This window comes from Macrobrachium nipponense, chromosome 39, assembly GCF_015104395.2.
Source record: "Macrobrachium nipponense isolate FS-2020 chromosome 39, ASM1510439v2, whole genome shotgun sequence".
In the NCBI taxonomy this organism is placed as follows: domain Eukaryota; kingdom Metazoa; phylum Arthropoda; class Malacostraca; order Decapoda; family Palaemonidae; genus Macrobrachium; species Macrobrachium nipponense.
The window spans coordinates 18,485,846-18,506,509 of NC_061099.1; the positions used below are offsets into that span (position 1 = coordinate 18,485,846).

At 35.5% G+C, this 20,664-nt stretch overlaps 1 protein-coding gene across 1 annotated transcript in view; it reads right to left on the minus strand.

Annotated features, from left to right (window-relative positions):
- Positions 1 to 1,407: 1,407 nt before the first annotated feature.
- LOC135210171 (phosphatidylinositol 4,5-bisphosphate 3-kinase catalytic subunit delta isoform-like) overlaps positions 1,408 to 20,664 on the minus strand; it is a gene marked incomplete in the record, with an annotated part of 244,592 nt that continues 225,335 nt past the window's right edge. Inside the window, 5 exon segments of the mRNA XM_064242999.1 lie at positions 1,408 to 4,247; positions 4,633 to 4,752; positions 5,294 to 5,613; positions 6,146 to 6,288; positions 11,680 to 11,868. Of these exon segments, the coding sequence (XP_064099069.1) occupies positions 4,122 to 4,247; positions 4,633 to 4,752; positions 5,294 to 5,613; positions 6,146 to 6,288; positions 11,680 to 11,868 (898 nt within the window).

A 20,664-nucleotide genomic window follows, 5' to 3' on the forward strand; every position in this document is an offset into this window, starting at 1 on the left:
GGTAAATACAAAATAGTACTGGTAGGTAAATATAAATAAGTGTAACTAAAATTGTTGTGACAACAGCACCTTATAAAAATTTAATTTATATTAAATGCTCCAGTCAGTTTCAAATTCCTATAAGACAATTGTAAATGAATACCTTCATAAAAAAAATGCAGGTAGCATAAGGCCTACCATAATAAACAAAATAGATCTGATAAGAGAGTTATCAATACTTGTACTTATACATATATATTTACGACAACACTCGGCATGATTGCAATCACTGCTTTTGTTGCTTCCTGGTACTGTGAGACAATATTACTGCTTATTAAAACTAATAATTTTTTTCTATTTTCAGCAACCAAATTTGAAAAGGCAATAACAATTATTTGGGGGTCTATTCTTAATACTTGAACTATTCCTGCTGATCAGATTCATAAAATAAGCTCCAAATTTAATTACTGTCAACAAAAATAAAAACTAACATTTATAAGGCAACCAAACCTCTACCCTGAACTCTAGATCATTTTCATTACATGAAAGACTGGACTACTCTTACGGAATATCAACATAAAACAAGCATTCTACACAGAAGAAAAGATTAAAATTTTTAGGCATTACGACTCTGGGGCGCAAAATCGATCAAAAATAAATATAAGTAAAATAAAAATACATAACATGCCACAGATTTTTAAAAGGATCTCTTTAGCATATCCAGTATTCATTTGTCCCTATAAAGATACTGCTACTCTTGCTAATGCTAAAAACTCATTTACATTCCTAGCTAATGAATTTTTATATAATACATGACACAGGTACAAAAACTTAAGGACTTACCAGCTAATTTCACAAGATACACTAATGTACTATGTGTAACTTTGACATCTTAACCAGCCCGAGAAGAGCCATTGTTAGGCTCAGAGGTCTGGATAAACTAATCCTTTATAATAATAATGATGCCTTCTTAAAAAGTTTCATTACAAACCATTCACAAAAAATGTCGGTCATAGAATCCAAGTATTAATTGTGTAATAAGATGTATACTGCATTACTTCAAACTGGAGAATGATTTGATTATTTTCTATATTATTCTGCTAGATATTCAATAAACAGCTTACCCAGACCACAGAGTTCACAATCTTAACTCTAATAGGCCTGGTCCAAAAGGCTTATTTTTATTACAACTAATATTTTAAAATATTTTAAAATTCATGGTCAATAATCATTTCATTTTATTTCTCATAGTTCTCCTATGCCTTAGCCCAAAATATGTACTACAAAGAATTACATGGATTTTTCTGGTACAGTACTTTGATAAACATTATGCAATTATCATTGGAACTCCTAGGTTACAGGCAATAGTAAAGATATTTCTGAAAACTTAATTACATTTTGGTCTGTTTTAGTTGTAGAACACATGCAAATAGCTCAATTTTATTATCTCGTATGACATAAAAGTCAGCTAAATTTTATTTGCTCACTTTTTCTTCAATTACTCCATGTTCTGTAGAAGATAAAAATGTATTCTCAAGTAAATATGAATACAGGCAGTCCCCGGGTTACGACGGGTTCGGCTTACGACGTTCCGAGGTTAAGGCGCTTTTCAATTATATTCATCAGAAATGATTTCCAGGGTTACGACGCATGTTCCAGGGTTACGTCGCCTACAACGCTCATCTGACAGAAAAAATATGACACCAAAAATGCAAAATAATCAATATTTGAAGTTTTTTTATGCAAATCCAATAAGGATGCAGTTTACATAGTTTTCAATGCACCCAAAGCATTAAAAGTAAGGTTTTCTTAGGATTTTTGGTGATGTTCCAGCTTACGACGATTTTCGGGTTACAACGCGTCTCATGAATGGAACCCCCGTCGTAACCCGGGGACTGCCTGTACTGCCATTACAGTAATCTGGTTCTGTATGCATTAACATACACAAATTGTATTAACATATGTAAATTGTAAAGCATAAATTAAGGTTCATCCCCCTGATATCCAATGGAAATCATAAACCTAAAGGCACAAGGACCTTTCTAATTATCCTTTCAGCCTTACTGGAGAATATATTTTTCTTTTGCCTTGAATGCCTGTCCCACACATCCATTGTATCTGCACCAATGATTGATAAAATTCAGTTAGGTTAACACTATTATTTTCCAGATTATTTTATCACAAATAACTATTTTTAATAAACAATATAAAATCTAAGAATAGTTTAGGCTTTCATTTAGATTCTCAAGTTTTCAAATTATGAAGAATGCTAATAAGCAAAGTTTATTATTTACATTTGGGCGATCTTTAAGAGAAAAATATGGTATTCCTTTTGTTAATTTTAATCTGAGAGAGGCAATCTTCAATTGATTATGTACAACCAAAGAAAAGTTTAAAACAATAAAAAAATATGGGAGATTTAAAGAAACTTTAAGAATGTAAAGTAATAATATTTGTTCCCAAATGTGATAGGCTCTCAGTATGGAGCTCTGATCAATGTGTATGGCACATTGAAGAATAATTCAAAATAACCATTTGAATTTGTATATTAATTAAAAATTGGTTACTTTGACGGACATTATATGTGATCTAGTCATTCAATAGCTTCCTTGCTCACAAAATATTTTTTATCAGAAGGACAAATTTGGCACTAATCCCGTTTCAACTCCTAGTTATAGTAGCCACCATCTAGTCCCTGAACAGTAACCACCTATAGTTCTGTAGACAGGCGAACTGGTTAACATAACACTGGCTCTCACTGATGAGTAAAAAATATAATGGTATAAAAATAAGTTTATAAAAATACCAGTATGATGAGGATATAAAGTATGGTGGCATAAGTACGTATCAACTTTAAAGATCTTACAGCAGATTATGATATTGATCATATTGACAACCAAGTTACAATGCCTAACTCTTATAAGGTTGATCTAAAGGGACTATCTTTAATAAAATATCAATAATCTATTAAAAATGCTCTTCTTCAACAATTGAATAAACCAAAATTGATGATGGTTCTGAAGTTGACAACATAAGGAAGAAGCCAGACGAAATGCTGTGAAAATGAGAGATCTACAACCCAACCACATAACTAAGTTGGTTCGTTGTCCCCCAACAAGAAAACTCAAAAGTTCTGTCATCTTAAATTGTACTATTACTATAACCAGAGAGCAGTATGTTAAAAACAGAACGTGTCATTCCTTATTTTTTTTTTTTTATCTTGTGCAATAACCTCTTTCATGCCTATACAGACATTGTTTTAACCCACCTCCTTAAAAGCTTTCAATCATAGTGTGATCTGTGTGAATCCTGTTTGTATAAAAGTAAAAGTACTTGCAAATTCATGAAATTTTTCTGCATTGCATTAGCCACTTACCTTACATTAATTTAGTAAATAATTCATATTAATCAAAACAACATTAGTAAACATAATTATCAAAATCCTTGGATGTGAGATGGTACGACAAAAATTCTCAAGATTGAAAATTATGCTTAACATAAGTGAGATTAAACAATGAAGTCATTTTGATCTATGCTGTGCCGAAAAATGAAAATTCTGTGGCGCCAAATGATTATCTAAACCCTAAATACCATGCTAAACATCCAATTTCTGGGAAAATTAACATCTTAGTAAAACCCGTAGAGTATAAAGGAATGTACTGTAATACTGCTACAGGACAACCAACTGTTCATTCTTATCAAGGCAATGGTCAGCATCAACCTATAAGAATAAGAGGGCTTGATACATACTTTAGGCAAAATATTTTGTAAAATTAGCTGTCTAAAAAATCTGTCCCTGAGTTGCAGATATTTAACCATGTTGGTTGTTAATGGTTTTGTTTTTACATTAAATTTCAGTAACCTAGCATACTCTTCAAAAACTGAAGCATGTAACTAAAGTGCAGTTACTTTATAGGGACAAAGTTGGATTCTGAAATGCATTATAACTGACAGTTTAATTATCAAATAAGAAGATTTCATTCCTATACAACTTTATACATACAAAAGTAAGGTCATAAACTACAGTATTTAAACATACTGTAAGAACGATATCTTTCCACCTATACATTATAAACATTTACAATCTATTTTTTGGCAAATTCAACAGGTAAAACTTTTAGGAAACTAACGCTATGTCTAGTTTAACGATTATTCTTGGCCATACTGTGAATGGCCCAATTAATCGATGTCTTCCAAGCATTGGACAAGGCTTCATCAAACTTAGAACGAAAGTGTTCCAAGGCTTCATCCTCTGTTAGATCCAGTTTCTGTGAAAGAGAAGACTATAGTCAGCCATATATATTTAACTATTGTAATACTTGTGATGACCCATACATATGCATAACAATTCTTTTATATAACTCCAATTATTTGGTAACCTTGGGGCCGAGGCCCTGCCAAACAGTAAAAAAAATTAAGCAAGCGAATGGATTTGTTTAGTTTAACATGACTAGGAGGTCTGGATAGGTATTGGAAACATACTTTCATTATCAGTGTCACAGAGGGGATTTAACTAAACTGTAGCAAGTATAAAGTATCAATGACAGAATACATTCATTCCTAAGGTATTTTAGTTTAACAGACTATCATAAACCTAACATTTATTTACCCAACATGAAGAAAAAATTAAAACTTAGTCAGCTGATTGCTTACCAAAGTCTCTTTTAAATAATTTAACTCCTTCTCACTCTTTAATTCAGGTAGGCCAGTAGATATCATCATAGCAAAAAGGGATATGATGAATGATCCATAACGACGCAAAATAAGGAAAGCCTGCAAAAAGTAAAAGTAAATGAGTGATGCTGCATACGTAAATGCTAATTTTTATACATTCCAAGTGAGAAACGAAAGAACAATACAGTAGACTTGACATATCATGACTCGGCTAAACTTTCATATAAACCATAAAAGTTTTATTGTAATTCTAAAAAACAATATCACTGGTAAATGTGCCTGAACAGCCTAAAAAAATGTAAATAAATGGATGGTGCAGCAAAAATGCTTTTCCTAGCTAACTACTTATAAGAGATAAGTGGACTAAGGGTTGGCTTTACTTTACTTCTACAAATTAATTTATCATCTATAAAAAAATAAATGTTTCAGCCTAGTTCCAGAAATAAATATCAGCATAAACAAATATACAAGTTCTAAAACACAAAAATAAGTCATTCGACTTTTAAAAGAAATTACATGAGTTTGGAGAACTGTGATGAGGATACTATTAAAATAAAACATTAACATTTTTCATGTCACAGACACACTTATTCTTTTGTGTAGGTCACTTAACTTTAAAAAAAAAAAAAATATATCTTACCTGTTCACAGAACCCTTTGAATTTTATAAACTCTTCTGAGCGAGTTTGTCTTCCTTTGGTTATAACATGAATGAAGTCATGTGTTAAGACAAATGGTTGTCGCTCTCTCTTAATACCAAATTTTTCTTTGAAGTGGCCAAGAATATGTCCAAAATCAATATGGAAGAGTTGGCCATTTTTCAAAATCATTATATTATCTGAATGACGATCAGCAATCCCTAATACATATGTTGCAACACAGTATCCAGCACAGGACAAAGTGAATTCATGAACAGCTTTGTTCAACATGCTTTCTGTTGTATTGTGATCCTTCAGCCATGCTGTAGAAATAAGATACATTACTAGTAACTAAAATAACAAAAAATACAATACTAAGTAACTATAAGCAGCTTAGTCTTTCTACTACTGTAAAGTTTCTGAGAAATTCTTAAATCTTAAGTTCTATCTGACCAAGTAACTATCATCAACAATGCTTTGAGAACAATTTTACCATTATAACTAAAGAATGAGAAGACCAGTGCTGCAAATAAAAGCTGCAGAGATTAACTGGGAAATATAATCTCCCATTAGTATATGCCTCCTAAAATGTATCATTAGGGGCTCAGTGTATAATAATCTTTTTTGGTATTCTTCTGCTACTTGTAAATATTGGAAGAGTTTTGTTTGTCAAGCAAGAATTTAATCAAAACTCTACAATATTCAATCTTCCCCATGCTAATCATAACAACTAATGAAGTAATGTCTTCTCCTGTGTTGCAATGAGAGGTCAACTTCATTTAACGTTATACTTTTGTAATGTGTGCTTCAACAAGTTACAAAATAAAACATTATCCTTATTCAGTAGATACATACCTAAAAGTGACCCTTTCCGGAATGCACAAGTAGCACTGAACATTCCTTTCTGTCTCTGGATATTAGCAATTGTTTCTGCATTAAGGACAACCTGAATTATTCCTTCTCTATTGTCAGTGGACATACAGCTGTATGGGTTCATTCTGGAAAATATTTTCAAAATATTTACATTGGTAAACATGCAAAACTTGAATATTTTCTTAGATTCACACATTTACTTGTACATCTCCCTAAAGCACATTGAGGGAAACAAAAAGTATAAATATTGCCATAGATGGGAGAGTTCCTCGTTGGACGAGTGGTTTTCGCGCTCAGTTACCAATCCGGTGGTTCGAATTTTGATTCTCGGCTCTGCCAACGTGGAATCAGAGGAATTTATTTCTAGTGGTAGAAATTCGTTTCTCGATATAATGTGGTTCGGATCCCACAATAAGCCGTGGGTGCCGTTGCTACATGACCAATTAGTTCCTAGCCACGTAAAGATATGTAATCCTTCGGACTAGCCCTAGGAGAGCTGTTAAATCAGCTCAGTGGTCCAATAAAACTAAGATATAATTAACATAGCCATAGATGGGGAAGAAACTTGTCACCTCTTAACAATCGTTCCCTAATTCTCTGCTGACCAAAGATTGGCACCATTAACATATGATGGAAGGGGACTTTTATCGAAATTTATTAATTGGTAACTTTCAAACAAAAAATTACTTTGAGTTTACTTAAAGAAGTTTAATACTTCCTGAGCTCTTTGGCTATTAATTTTGCTTGGTTGGGGTACTGTCAAGTGGAGAGTATGGATGCTATGAAATATAAATTCCTTTTATTTTAACCCTTAAACGCCGACTGGACGTATTTTACGTCGACATTTTTTGTCTCTCGGGTGCCGACTGGACGTATTTTACGTTGACATACAAAAGTTTTTTTAAAAATTCGCGGAAAAATACTTTTAGGCCTACCAGCCGAAAACTCTTGAATCACGCGCCTTGGGGGATGCTGGGAGTTCACGGATCAAGGTGTTGTTTTGTTTACAATCGTTACGCAGGCGCGCAAGCGCGAATTTCTTTCTTGCCGCACTAAAAAGTATCTGTGACACATCTCGGAAATTATTTCGTCACTTTGACATAATTTTTTTTACCATTTTAAATTAGCCGTTACATGGACTATTATATATGAAAATGTGCGCATTTTTATGTAGAATACAACAAAAAAATACTCATGATTGTAGCTTTTATTAGTTTTGAGATATTTTCATATAAATAACGATGTGCCAAAATTTCAACCTTCGGTCAACTTTGACTCTACCGAATGGTCGAAAAACGCATTGTAAGCTAAAAACTCTTATAGTTTAGTAATATTCAATCATTTAACTTAATTTTGCAACTAATTGGAAGTCTCTAGCACACTATTTCGATTTATGGTGAATTTATGAAAAAACTTTTTCCTTACGTCCGCGCGGTAACTCTTCCGAAAATAATCATACATGCGATTGTGGTAATGTTTGCACCATTTTAAATTAGCCGTTACATAAAGTTTTATATATGAAAATGTGCGCAATTTCATGCACAATACAACTAAAACAACCCATGGTTGTAGCTTTTATCAATTTTGAAATATTTTCATATAAAAAATGATGTGACAAATTTTCAACCTTCGGTCAATTTTGACTCTACCGAAATGGTCGAAAAACGCAATTGTAAGCTAAAACGCTTATATTCTAGTAATATTCAAGCATTTACCTTCATTTTGCAACAAATTGGAAGTCTCTAGCAAAATATTTCGATTTATGGTGAATTTATGAAAAAAATAACATTTTCTTTACGTCCGCGCGTCGGTAACTCTTCCGAAAAAATCATACGTTCGATTGTGGTAATGTTTGCACCATTTTAAATTAGCCGTTACATAACGTTTTATATGTGAAAATGTGCGCAATTTCATGTATAATACAACAAAAAATAGTTGAAGGTTGTAGCTTTTCTCATTTTCGAAATATTTGCATATAAATCACGATAAATAGAAAAAACCACGTTCGGTCAAATTTGACTCTACCGAAATGGTCGAAAAACGCAATTGTAAGATAAAACTCTTACAGTCTAGTAATATTCAGTCATTTATCTTCATCGTGAAACAAATTCGAAGTCTCTAGCACAATATTTAAATTTATGGTGAATTTTTAAAAAAAACTTTCCTTCCCTCCGCGCGCGGATTCTCCGCCACAAATCTCCGAAATGCGTAAGTCCCATTCTCGGAATATTTGCTCCGTTTCATATTAGGCATTTCATAGAGTTTTATATATGAAAATGTGCGAAATTTCATGCAGAATAAAACGAAAAATATTTGAAAGTTGTAGCTTTTCTTATTTCCGAAATAATTGCATATACAAAAATATATATAAAAAAAATTCGACATTCGGTCAACTTTAACTCGTCAGATATGGTCGAAAACTGCATTTGTAAGCTAATATTCTTACAGTATAGTAATATTCAATCATTTGTCTTCATTTTGAAAGAAATTGTAAGTCTCTAGGACAATATTTAGATTTATGGTGAATTTTTGAAAAAAATATGTGTTTACGTCTGCGCGTTACGAATTCATGTATTATTTTGTGATAATATTTTCTCTGTGTTGCTTTTATCGTTTTACAATTTGTTATATACCAAAATGATCGCAATTTAGTGTACATTACAACGAAAAAAAAGTAACTTGTTACCTTCAACCGTTTTGCGCACAGCGCGATTTGAATACAATTATATATGAAATTTCGTTTTTGCGCTATCATATATCGCATTATTTATATATGATAATGATAATTTTTTTCATTTCTGATGGTTGCATACTAAACTTCAGGCAATGACAAAAAAAGGAGCCAAAAATGAACTCTTAATCTTCAAAACTAAGCGCGCTATGATTTTTTGAAAAAAATATTTTTTCCGCTCTCGCGCTCACTCTGAAACGTCTCCGGCACATGGGAGACTTTTTTTTTTACCGCTTCGGCGTTTAAGGGTTAAGTAAGTGTTAGGGGTGTCCCCCATATCCTACACCTAAATGGAGTCCCATTTGAATCCTAGGGGTAGATTATAGAGGAACTTTTTTTGGGAGCCTCTCATGATTTTGAGACAAGAGAGACCGTCTGGATCCTGACAAATATCACCGAATGCTGATCCTTATCGAGCTTTTCAATCAAGTGATGGAATATTCAGCGAAGATCTGATTGATTTGAGAAGAGGTTAAGATCAAGGAATATAATTTAGTGCTTTTGACTGGATGGTCTACATTTTTCATTTGTTGGTGGTAAAAATTCTCTAAGTGGAACACCAAACAAAACTTACCATATATTTCCACATATAAGACTACTTTTAAATCCTAAAATTCACCCCTAAAAATTGGGGGTCATCTTATACTGCAATACTAAAAATCAAACCTTGAATTCCAAGATGTGTATCATCGGCTAGCCTTGGCCTCGGTGTTATAACCTAACCACCAATATACAGGAAGATTCACTTTATGAAATAAAGTTAATAAAGGTAATAAAACCATTTTTACCTTACATATCATTGGCATATCTTCATAACAAATAGCCTATTTGAGGAATAATTCAAAATCAATGAAACAGACTTTTATCTAGCCCTATGCGATCCCAGCTGAGAAAACTTAAACATAGAGTTACAGTTGGCTCACAGCTACCTTCATTTTTCGGTAACCTTTTGGAAATTTCAATGGTAGTGTAATTACAGTAGTACGTAATAAGATTTAGGATAACATAATATTCATTTTTCATTAAAAGTTTCTCATACATATCACAAGATTAGTCACATGTGCCACCAACACAGGGATTCCAGTCTGGTTCTGCCGAGTCGACTTCAGCTTCATCGTTGATATCATACAAATCATCATCTTTTAAATTATTTTATGATACTATTTTCATCTTCCCCTGATGTAGCACGTAAAGCTGTTTGTAACCGTTTCAAACAATTCAGTCATACGAATGATAATTGTGTACGATAATTATCGTTCATTATTCTATTATTATTTGCGGTTTTTTGAGAATGGTGACAAAACATAAATAAAACAATGGTTTCCCTTTACCGCAACCTTCTGTCAACACAACTTTGATAATTTATGAAAGGACTCACTCTCTCTCGTCATTTATTCCATAAGTAAAAATAAAATACATTTTTGTTCATCTCTCATGCAATGGAAATCTCAAGAAAAAATACTAGTAAATTAAACTAGAGGTTATAGCTGAGGCTGAATAAAATAAATAACGGCCAGGCGACAGTGATGTTCGGAACTGGAGAAATCACATTTACTCAATGCTATACAATGAAGTAAAGTAATAACTGCACATTTTCAACCAAACTTCGTTAATTTATGATAAAAAGTATCTCTGAATTATATCTCTTCTAACAAATAATGGCAATGAAGATATCGATAATAGTACTCAAATCTGCCGAGATTTTGAGAATGTAAACAATATCAAAAGCAAATTATGTACATAACGATGTTTATATTCTGTAATACAGTAATGTTATGATAATAGTAATACTGTTATTGAATACAACAAGCAGAACAACCTTTATTTAAGTCATCATTACTATTAATAAAGTTGTACTGTTTAATTTTTGCAAATAATCACTTTTCTCCAAAAAACATTTCGGTTTTGTAATTTAGACGTCATCCTATGATATGAGATAAATTTATGAAAATGTGCCATGATTTTTTGCATCGTCTTATTCGCGGAAATATATGGTATATCTTTGTCTATTACAACAAGAACTCATAATTTTCAAGAGCCTGTAAAGATTTAAGCAGCCAAGTGAGAAAAAAATCCTTAATACAAAATTCAGTTAATTCTACATCAGAAGCAAAATAAATATACGTGGAATTATTGAATCAATTGGAAATCACAGAACAAAGAAAAAGAAAATTAATTACACAAAATACCACATCCTGAAATACAGTCACTAACTGATATGAAATCTCTTTAGGAAAACTGAGAGAAAGAATAAAATTAGAGGATGAAACCAAGAACAAATTAAAAGGATTACAATGAAAAACATAACTCCAAACTTCCACAGCAAAGCTTTGGAGACGCTCAAAAACATTTAATTATGAGAGACAAGAGAAGAAGCTCAGTAGTTTATAACCACCAATAGTTCAGCTCTTCTGCTTCTTTTGTCTTTCAGACTTTAAAACAGCATTTCTGAGGATACTGCAATAATGATTTGAGCCGTATATGATTTATAGGCTTTGTATATATAAAGGCATTTTCCTAGGAAACCAAAAAGCAACTTTTTTCCATCTAACTGGCCCTTCTAACACAACCTCAAGAAAATGGGGTAAAAGGGAATGAAAAAGATTAATTAAATTCTTCTGTGTGGATAAGCTTCCTCTTATGTAAGTCACTGTAACAATATCTACTCTTCCACTAATTTTCAAGTTATTTTACATTAGTTTGCCAATCAAAGCTTTACTGAATATGTATAATAGTAAAATAGTTGGTAACATCACATACGTTATTACAGAACACCAAACCTCACCTGAGATCTAGCCCATTTTCCTTCCATAACTTATCCATGATTTTGATCATTTGTAGAGTGAGCATATCTTGGCGGAGATCATCCCCTTCCTTGTACAACATATATATGTTTTTCCCATGAGCATCTCCATTCTCAAATACTAACCACAATGGTGCCATCTTACTGTCCTTGAATTTACATTCTTCATGCCTACAAAGATAAAAGTCACATTAACATAACATTAAAAAATGCAGAATAAATACAGAAAAATTTACCAAAACAGAACAAAAAATACAGAAAAATTTACCAAAACAGAAAAAAATACTGAAAAAATTACCAAAACAGAAAAAAAAATACAGAAAAATTTACCAAAACAGAAAAAATTCTATTATCTTTTTGTGAAGTACTCTTAGATAATGGAGAAATGGAAAACTATTTATAGTATATAATTATCTCCATTATACTGTACATGAAATAGTCACATTTTTTATTGTCTATCAAAAGAATAAAACTTTTCTTTAAACAAAAAAACGGTACCAACTACACAGCGAAAGTTTGAATTTCGGTTTGCTGCAGTAGGGAACCTACAGCTATATGTATAATTGCTTGGTAAGCCTGTTAAATAAAAAATATTTTTATAATAAAATTAAATTTTGTATATACTTATACCTAGTTTCCAGTTTCCTACTCGACGGCAGCTTAAATTCAAATTTCACAAGTAGCGCTTCAGTGGCTCACTGTAGGTATACAGTGCCATCCCCCTACGGCAATACTAGGAACGACTTAGCTAATCCTATTACTCTGTTTTTGCATAATGTCCATCAGAGAGGAGGCGGGCGGGCTCTGATCATATAATTACTGGATAAGTATATACAAAATCTAATTTTATTATAAAAATATCTTTTTTGTATATGTGATCTACCCACTCATTATATAGCTGAGTCCACACTGAATGGAGGTGGGATCATGGACATATTCTACTCCAAAGCATTAAATTCAGCTATCGATCTACCGGATAGAAAAGTTACTAGCATTGGCAAAATCAATGCTTGTCATTCCAATCATTAAGAGAGCTATGCAGATGAATAATGACTCTGGTTGGTGATCATCTTAACTCGTAGTGACATGGCAGTAAAGCCAAGGGTCACCTCCTACTTAACCCTCTCGTGATCTGATGATGCATAGTAAGTCAATAAATTTTTTTCTGTAAGTGCACAAATAACGTGCCAGGCGCATCATATGTATGTTTTTTGGGAAAAATTCTTGAAAAAAAAAGACCGCCGCTAGCTTACTTAGCTACAATACAAAACGTCATCATAAGTAGGTTGGAGAATCTGAAAATTGCACTCTAAAAAATTACCATTTTTTAATAAATTACAGTTCTTTAGCAAACACATTTATAGCAAAATTATTGCTTCCATGTGAAAGATCAAACATTTCTACACAATTTAGGTATAAAACAAACTCCCAAAACTACTTTTTATTATATTTTTCACGATTATTTCCAAAAAATATCTACGATTTTTCTTTAAAATTTCACATTCATCACATTGTCTTTGTATTTCTAAACCCCTTACGGATGTTCTGATTGCTTTAGGAAATAATTCAATAATTTGCCGACATAATAAAATTAACCAGAAGCATATATCAGTTACAGTTCAGACGTACCGAATTTTACCAAAAAACTTTTCCGTGCGCATGTTCTTTTCAGTCCGGGGGAAGTCATGTACCTTACACCCTTATATTTTTGGCCTGTGCGCAAGAGGGTTAAGGAGAACTTTGCAGCAAGGGGAATGGTTCTATGGCTAGCAAGTATGATAGGTGCCCACCCTTGCCCTGGGTGCAGCACCAAAATAAAACAACCTTAAAACACTGACACCTACACTAAAAAAAAAACGTCATGGCTCATCTACTGAGAGTGGTGGGTGCTCCAGGTACACTGTACCCCCTGGCTCTCCAAACTCGGCACTTACTGAAAAGATAAGAGAACATCCTATGCTTCCTTCTGCAATGTCATGCTAATCACTAACAATGGTCTCAAGGTATTGAAAAATTTAGACTTTTGAAAACAAATATGATAAAGATCGTTTATGCCTCTGGTAGATCGATAGCAGAATAGCTTGAAGAGCAACAATGACTGAAAACTAAGGAGGAAGAGGCTGTTCTTATATCCTTAGCTTTGCTCCCAACAAGGCCAACAGACACTCCACAACATTGTGTGTGTCTCAAACATGAAGCCCATATAAAATGGAAGACCACGTTTAGACAGAGGAAGAGATGAGTTCTTACTGTAACTTCCTAGGGTATGGGTGGTCCTCTGATTCCTGTTGCAATGAAGGCTGGAAGTCTTTAGCCTTGTAAACAAACAGGAATGTACTGCTTGACGAACAGTTTCTTGTCAATGTGAAGGTTGGTTCAGGGAGTAACCCTTCTCTTTACCCTAGAAGCAGAACTATCAGGGCAGGTGAAGTCTTCTAATGTTCACTCCAAATCGTGGTTAGCAACTAGGAGTTGAACACTTTTACAAATTAAGAGAAAATATAAGAAAAAAAAACTGCTGTATTTGTCTGACCAATCATTCTGAATCATCGCAGTGGTCTATGCGTTAATTGCAATGAAGCTGAGGACTTCGAGACTTCTGTTGTACCGTGGGGTAAACAGTTGTTGTTTGAGATTATGCTAGCCTTACGCCAGCACGGGCTCTTGCTCATAGAGCAGCCTGTAGAGGGTAAACAGAAAGACAATGCAGAATCTAATGAGACATAACTGTCTGATGATTCTTGCAATGGTAATTGAGGAGCCCAAAACAGGAACCATAAGCAAAAATCTAAACCCAACCAGAGACATACGTCTGTAATGGTTAGGCAGAGATTCAAGTTAGGTGTTAAAAGTCGATGGGTGGGCAGACATTTGAGTTAGGTGTTAACAGTCAAAGGAGGAAAAACAAACTAGGATGAATAAGATCTCAGTGAGCAGCCAGGCACTCAACTCGACTCCGTGGGCCGAGTTGCCCGGTAGTACATTTCGTCTTGGCGTGCATTCGTCTTATATAGCTATCGAGTGCACAACAGATACACTAAAGCAACTGCAAGTTAATCAAAACATGAGTGACAGCAATCCTCTTGTTTAGTGATACAGTGGATCCCCCGTATTCGCGTTCTCCAGATTCGCGGACTCACACATTCATGGATTTCTCTCGGGAACGTTTCCCTGCATTATTCGCGGAAAATTCGTGCATTTGCGGTATTTTTCTATGATAAATATCCACAAATTCCTGTTTTTTTTATGAATTTCATCATAAAATGCACTTTTTGTGATAAAACTATTAAACAACCATGTAGGAAAATTTTTAGTAGGTTTTTCTTGAGTTTTAACTAACAAAATAGGGTGTTTTTAGCATTTTTATAGGGGTTCCAAACGTTCGTGGGTTCTAACTATTCACGGGGGGGTCTGGTACACATAACCCGCAAATACGGGGGGACCACTGTAATGCCAAACCTGAGTTGTTGCCAAACAACCACTAAACATGTCAAAGTCCCAGTCGGAAACTTTTTGGGGCCACAAAAGGCTGTCATAACTTTCAGGTTATTACGAGCAACTCTGGTTACGATAAGGTACTATTTGTCTCAGTCACACACTAGGGCTAACTTACTGGTGTACGTCTATTACTCAGACAGTGCAACTGATAACAGATGCCTCCCGCAAGAATATACATTCATATTTGTAGGCTACTGGTGATCGAAAGCCCACCTAATTCTTCTCCGCTTCGAAGACAAAAAGACTGACTGGAGGCAGATATCCTTCATTCTCTAATGAAGAGAGCGAATGAGATGCTATCCCAAAAGACAGTTTCTGCGGCGATAAGAGGAAACCGAAGATGACTAATCGATGCTGAACTGGTTTGTTCCACAAACAAATGAACGTATGTCCGGTGATATACTAAGATACACCCAGGAACATAGGCACTCGAATCTTAACTCTGGGGAGTACACTCTGTAGTTCCTTTTTTTTCTCATCCATCACGGTGTAATCAAGGAAGTAGGTGGAAAAAAAGGATTGACCGTTCTAGCATGCTCTTCTCGGAACTAGCAGGAGGGGGCGATAACGCGCACTGTCATCAACTTGCAGTGATGATAGCAAAGTACGGACTTGGGAAAACATATTCGCCTCAGTGAAAAACGCTTCCAGAAGGGAGAGTATGGGTTCTCAGACCAAACGGAGCCTTCTATTCCTACAACCTGTTAGATTGCAGGAACACAATAGTTGAGTTGAGTTGAATAGGCCAAAAGATGGCGAGAACTTGCCACGTCTCACCATGCATCTGTCTTCTCCGTGATTGAAAAACTCATGAAGAGGACTATACAGAGTTTACTGCACGACTCAAGCGATGTCCTAATCAAGTGGTAGGACAGGAGCAAACGAAAGATCCTGTAACATAGACAAAGACAAACGAGGAGACTGTTATCAGGCATCCAACAGCTAGTGCCAAACTACCAACAGCTGTGATCGGAAACAAAATCCCAAAATCAATATACCAAATAATGGAATGATGCAACATTCCTGCACGTTCAAGGATTACTTTAAAGGTAATCATTAATGGGCAACTTACATGTAGCCTAATCCTAGTAAGTATATAAATGCAAAGATTTTGGGATAAAAGAATAGATAACATTCTAGAATTACTTTAAGGTAATCATTACCTTCGGCTTGAGAATAGCCTACATTGGGTGAACAAGCAAGAGTTTAAAAGGATTGCTCTAAGGTAACTGTTATCGGCACGGTGTTTTGCTAATAGCTCATGACTGGTAAACAAATTCTAGAAGTGAAAGTTTGGCCTAAAGGAATGTCTAACAAGATTAGTTACTAAAGGCAATTCTTAACGACAACTTACGTTAAGCCCAGTAAGTAAAAAGATGTATGCAAAAGTATCTGATCTACTTGAATAGTGATCCATTCAAGAACTATTATAAGGCCATTATTATTCCCAGAGACTGGAAGTATCCAGCTAAAATAGATGTTAATCTGAACAAAATAAACAAAAGACATGACTCATCCTGCTTGAAGGCTGTGAATGCGTTGCGGTGGTTGTAACGCTGCCGAAATCCGATGATATAACCAGAAAACAAGAACAAGCTGCTGTAAGCACCTGATGTTCTGTCGACTGTGGCAGAAAACAGAATAACGTAATTAGTTAAGTTGTTCCTAGTATTGCTGTAGGGGGGACAGCACTGTATTACACTGAGCCATTGAGGCGCTACCCGCAAAATTTGAATTTAGGCTGCCGTTGAGTGGGAAACTCTAAGCTATATAATTATGTACTGGGTAAGTCACATAAACAAAAACAGGGTTTCATCCACAAATATAATTTGGACGATTAGTTACCAAAGCATCAACCCAACTACAATCACTTAACATCTAAGAATTGCATATATAATGCCTTAAGTGAAAATGAACAAAAAATGCAATCCTTTAAGGCAAATCAGCCATTTGCAACAAACACAATCATATTGGTCCTGAGAAAATCCGACAAAAACAGCTGGTCCTCCAACTTTAAATCAGTTTTTAGTTGTAGTGCCAATAGACCATGCTGGGTTTCTGTTGACATAACAGGCTAAAAATGCTATAAATATTTCAACATTTCATGAAGGAAGCCAAATTATAATCCTCTGTGCTTCAGCTGAAAAAGTATTGGCTGTCCTGGTCATCATCATGGTCAGGAACTCCATCAGAAAATTATCCATGTCACCATTGAAACCAAAGGAAACTAGAAAGAATAAAACTACTTGGGCTGTAAACCTTGATGCCTTAAGGTGGCCAAACAGTATACATTCCTTACAATTTCTTGAAGTCCAGAAGAGATAGGCTAATGGAAGTCCCATACTTTAAATCACGGGAAGTCATAGAAAAAAAAGGAAAATATGATATTGTTTATTTTGTTACAATAAAGGTATTTTTGACGTAAGGACAAAATCCTATTTTCTGGGCGAATTGGCTCGTGTCGCCAGCGAAAAATATACCTTTAAATCTATTATTTTCTAAGGGGTAAATGTAACTAACACAGTACCATAGAAAAATAAAATAAAATAAAGAAAAAGGGTCAGTATAACTGACCTCGCTCAACCCTCCAAGAGGGTGTCGGTATGAACATCTAGGCGAGTGAGACCACTACCACGAGCCAAATACCAATAGAAATCTCCCACAACAAAAACCCTCCATGAGGAGAGCCGACCCAGAGTGAGCAGCTCGTACTACTACTACTCCATCCCATGCTGCCGACTGCTGCGCCTCTGGTGGCCATCCTGAAGTTAGCAGACAAATCTTGGGCGATGGGATGGGTAGGGCGGGATTTCGCTGGCGACACGAGCCAATCGCCCAGAAATAGATTTTTCCTTACGTCAAAAATCCCTTTTCTGGCTCAGCTCGTGTCGCTGCGCGAAATCGTACCAGAGAAATAGCACAAGATTGTAAACAAAAGTAATAAAAATAAATCAGAATAGGTCTCAAATAAAAAAATAAAGTAAATATAAAAAAGAATATAATTGCTAAAAAGATACAAATACACAGTGATACAAAATAGAAATATGCTTAAATTACCCTTAATTCTAAACATGTTTCTTATCATAAGGTAATTACATATGATACAGAGGTAAATTGGCTTACATGTAACAAAATGGTATCTGTGTAAAGGCATGTATCAAAATATAATAGCAATTAAATAATCAAATGAACAAATTAAGCAACAAGGATAATATATAAGGAATGCATATGACTTAATATACAAAACCCATAACCATTATAAATGAGATGTATCCCTAGCATAAAAATAAGGGGTAACATCCATGAGATCAAAATCCAATCATCTGTGAGTGTCCCTAGTCAAAAAATAGGGGGCACACACTACATCATCATATAAGCAGCTAAGACACCAGGTGAATGTAAATGAACACGGTAGGAATAGACGAACTGTTGGGTGAAGCAGGTAGAAAGGAGGACTGAATCTTCTACTACAATTTAACTAGAATCAGGGGAAACTATGTTTCCCGCTGCTACTGCTGAAAATTTCAAGAGCTTCCAAGGACTTAAGGTAATGGCGTTTGAACACTGTCGGCGATTTCCATCCGGTATACTTTTTCAACTCATCGAAGTTCATGTGTTGGAAATAATTAATTGAGGTGGCTACTGCCCTGACGTCATGTACTTTCGGGAAAGAGTCAGGATTGGCTTGCTTAATAAAGTACAGGATTTGTTGCCTGATGCCCTTTAATGGATAAAGTTCCACCTTTTTCCCTCTTAAAGAGGGGACCCAATGAGGATGAGAGGTCCTGGACAGAAAGGCTCGTAAAGTTGTTAACTGGGCAAAGAGATACGTCTTGTGGAAGGGGTAGTACCTTCCAAGGTTCCCACCTCATCAAAGGGTCTTCATTCTTTGCTAAAAAAGAAAAAGCTACGTTCCGGAGAAAGTAGTACCTCCCCTGTGGGAAGGAATTGAATATGATCCAGTATCCCTGGTACAAAGCCGACAGTTCTGAAATTCTTGCCCCTGAAGCTAAGCTTAATAAAAACAGTGTTTTCCTTAAGAGCATTATAAATGAGCATGTGTCATTATCGGTTTCTGAAGCCAGTTTTAGAACATCGTTTAAGAACCATGAAACTGACGTAGGCCTTACAGAAGGTCTAAGTCTAGCACATGCCTTAGGAATAGACGAGAAGTAGGAATCCGTCAAGTCTATGTTGAACCCAAATTGAAATATCTTTTTCAAGGCTGACTTGTTTGTCGTAATCGTGCTAGCTGCTAAACCTTTTTCAAATAAGGATCTGAAAAAGGATATAGCTGAATTAACTGTCATGATTCTAATATCAGATTCTCTCAGGAAGATTGCTAACTTTTTGACAGCAGCATCATACTGTCTCAAAGTTGAATCTCTTTTATCGGATTCCAGGAAGAGAATATTCTGAGGGTCAATATTCGCATCTCTTTTTGCCGCAAACTTCATGAAATCCATAAAGTTAGGGTTTTGAGAATCCCTGAGGAGCGAACACAGTCTTCGTTTGTACTGACTGGGAGAGCCGGGATGGGTTGGGGATCCGAAGAGGACGAAGGCCCAGCTCCAGAATTAGGGGATACCAATTGCTCTTCGGCCAGTCTGGGGCTACTAGAGCCACTTGACCCTGAACGTCTTCCTGAGTTTGTTTAAAACTTTCATTAAGGAGATTCACTGGGGGGAAGACATAAATCTTCTTCCAGTTGTTCCAGTCTAGAGCCAGGGCGTCCCGTGGCATAAGCCAGAGGGTCCAGGTTGGGGCTACATAACAGGGGAGTTTGTGATTCGCTTGGGACGCGAAGAGATCCACCTGTAGCCCTGGGACTCTTTGAAGGATCCATTGGAACGAACTGTTGTCCAGTGACCATTCCGATTCTAGGGGTACTGATCGGGATAATGCGTCTGCTATGACGTTTCTCACTCCAGCTATGTGAGTGGAGGATAGATGCCAACTGAACTTGTCTGCCAGGGAGAAGATGGCTACCATCACATGATTTAGATGACGTGACTTGGAGCCTCCTCTGTTTATAACAATGCACTACCACTGCGCTGTCCAGAACTAGCTTTATGTGGGAGTACTTTGGTGGGCGCAACCTTTTAGAGTCAAGAACACTGCCATTGCCTCCAGTACGTTTATATGGAACTGACTGAACTGAGGTGACCAAGTTCCTTGAACCTTTTGGACGTGGGAATACCCTCCCCAACCGCTTGAAGGACGCGTCTGTGTGGATGGTAATCCTGGTGGAGGGAACTGAAGGGGTACTGACACTGACAAATTCTTGACTTTCGCCCACGGCCGAAAAGTCGATTCTTTAGAATCAGAGGGACTGAGGATAGTTTGTCCCTGGACCTGACATTTGCTCGTGGAGCGCCAGATTCTGGTTAGGTCTTTCAGTTTGGCTTTCATTAAGACGTTCGTCACTGATGCAAACTGGAGAGAACCCAGGATCCTCTCCTGAGCTCT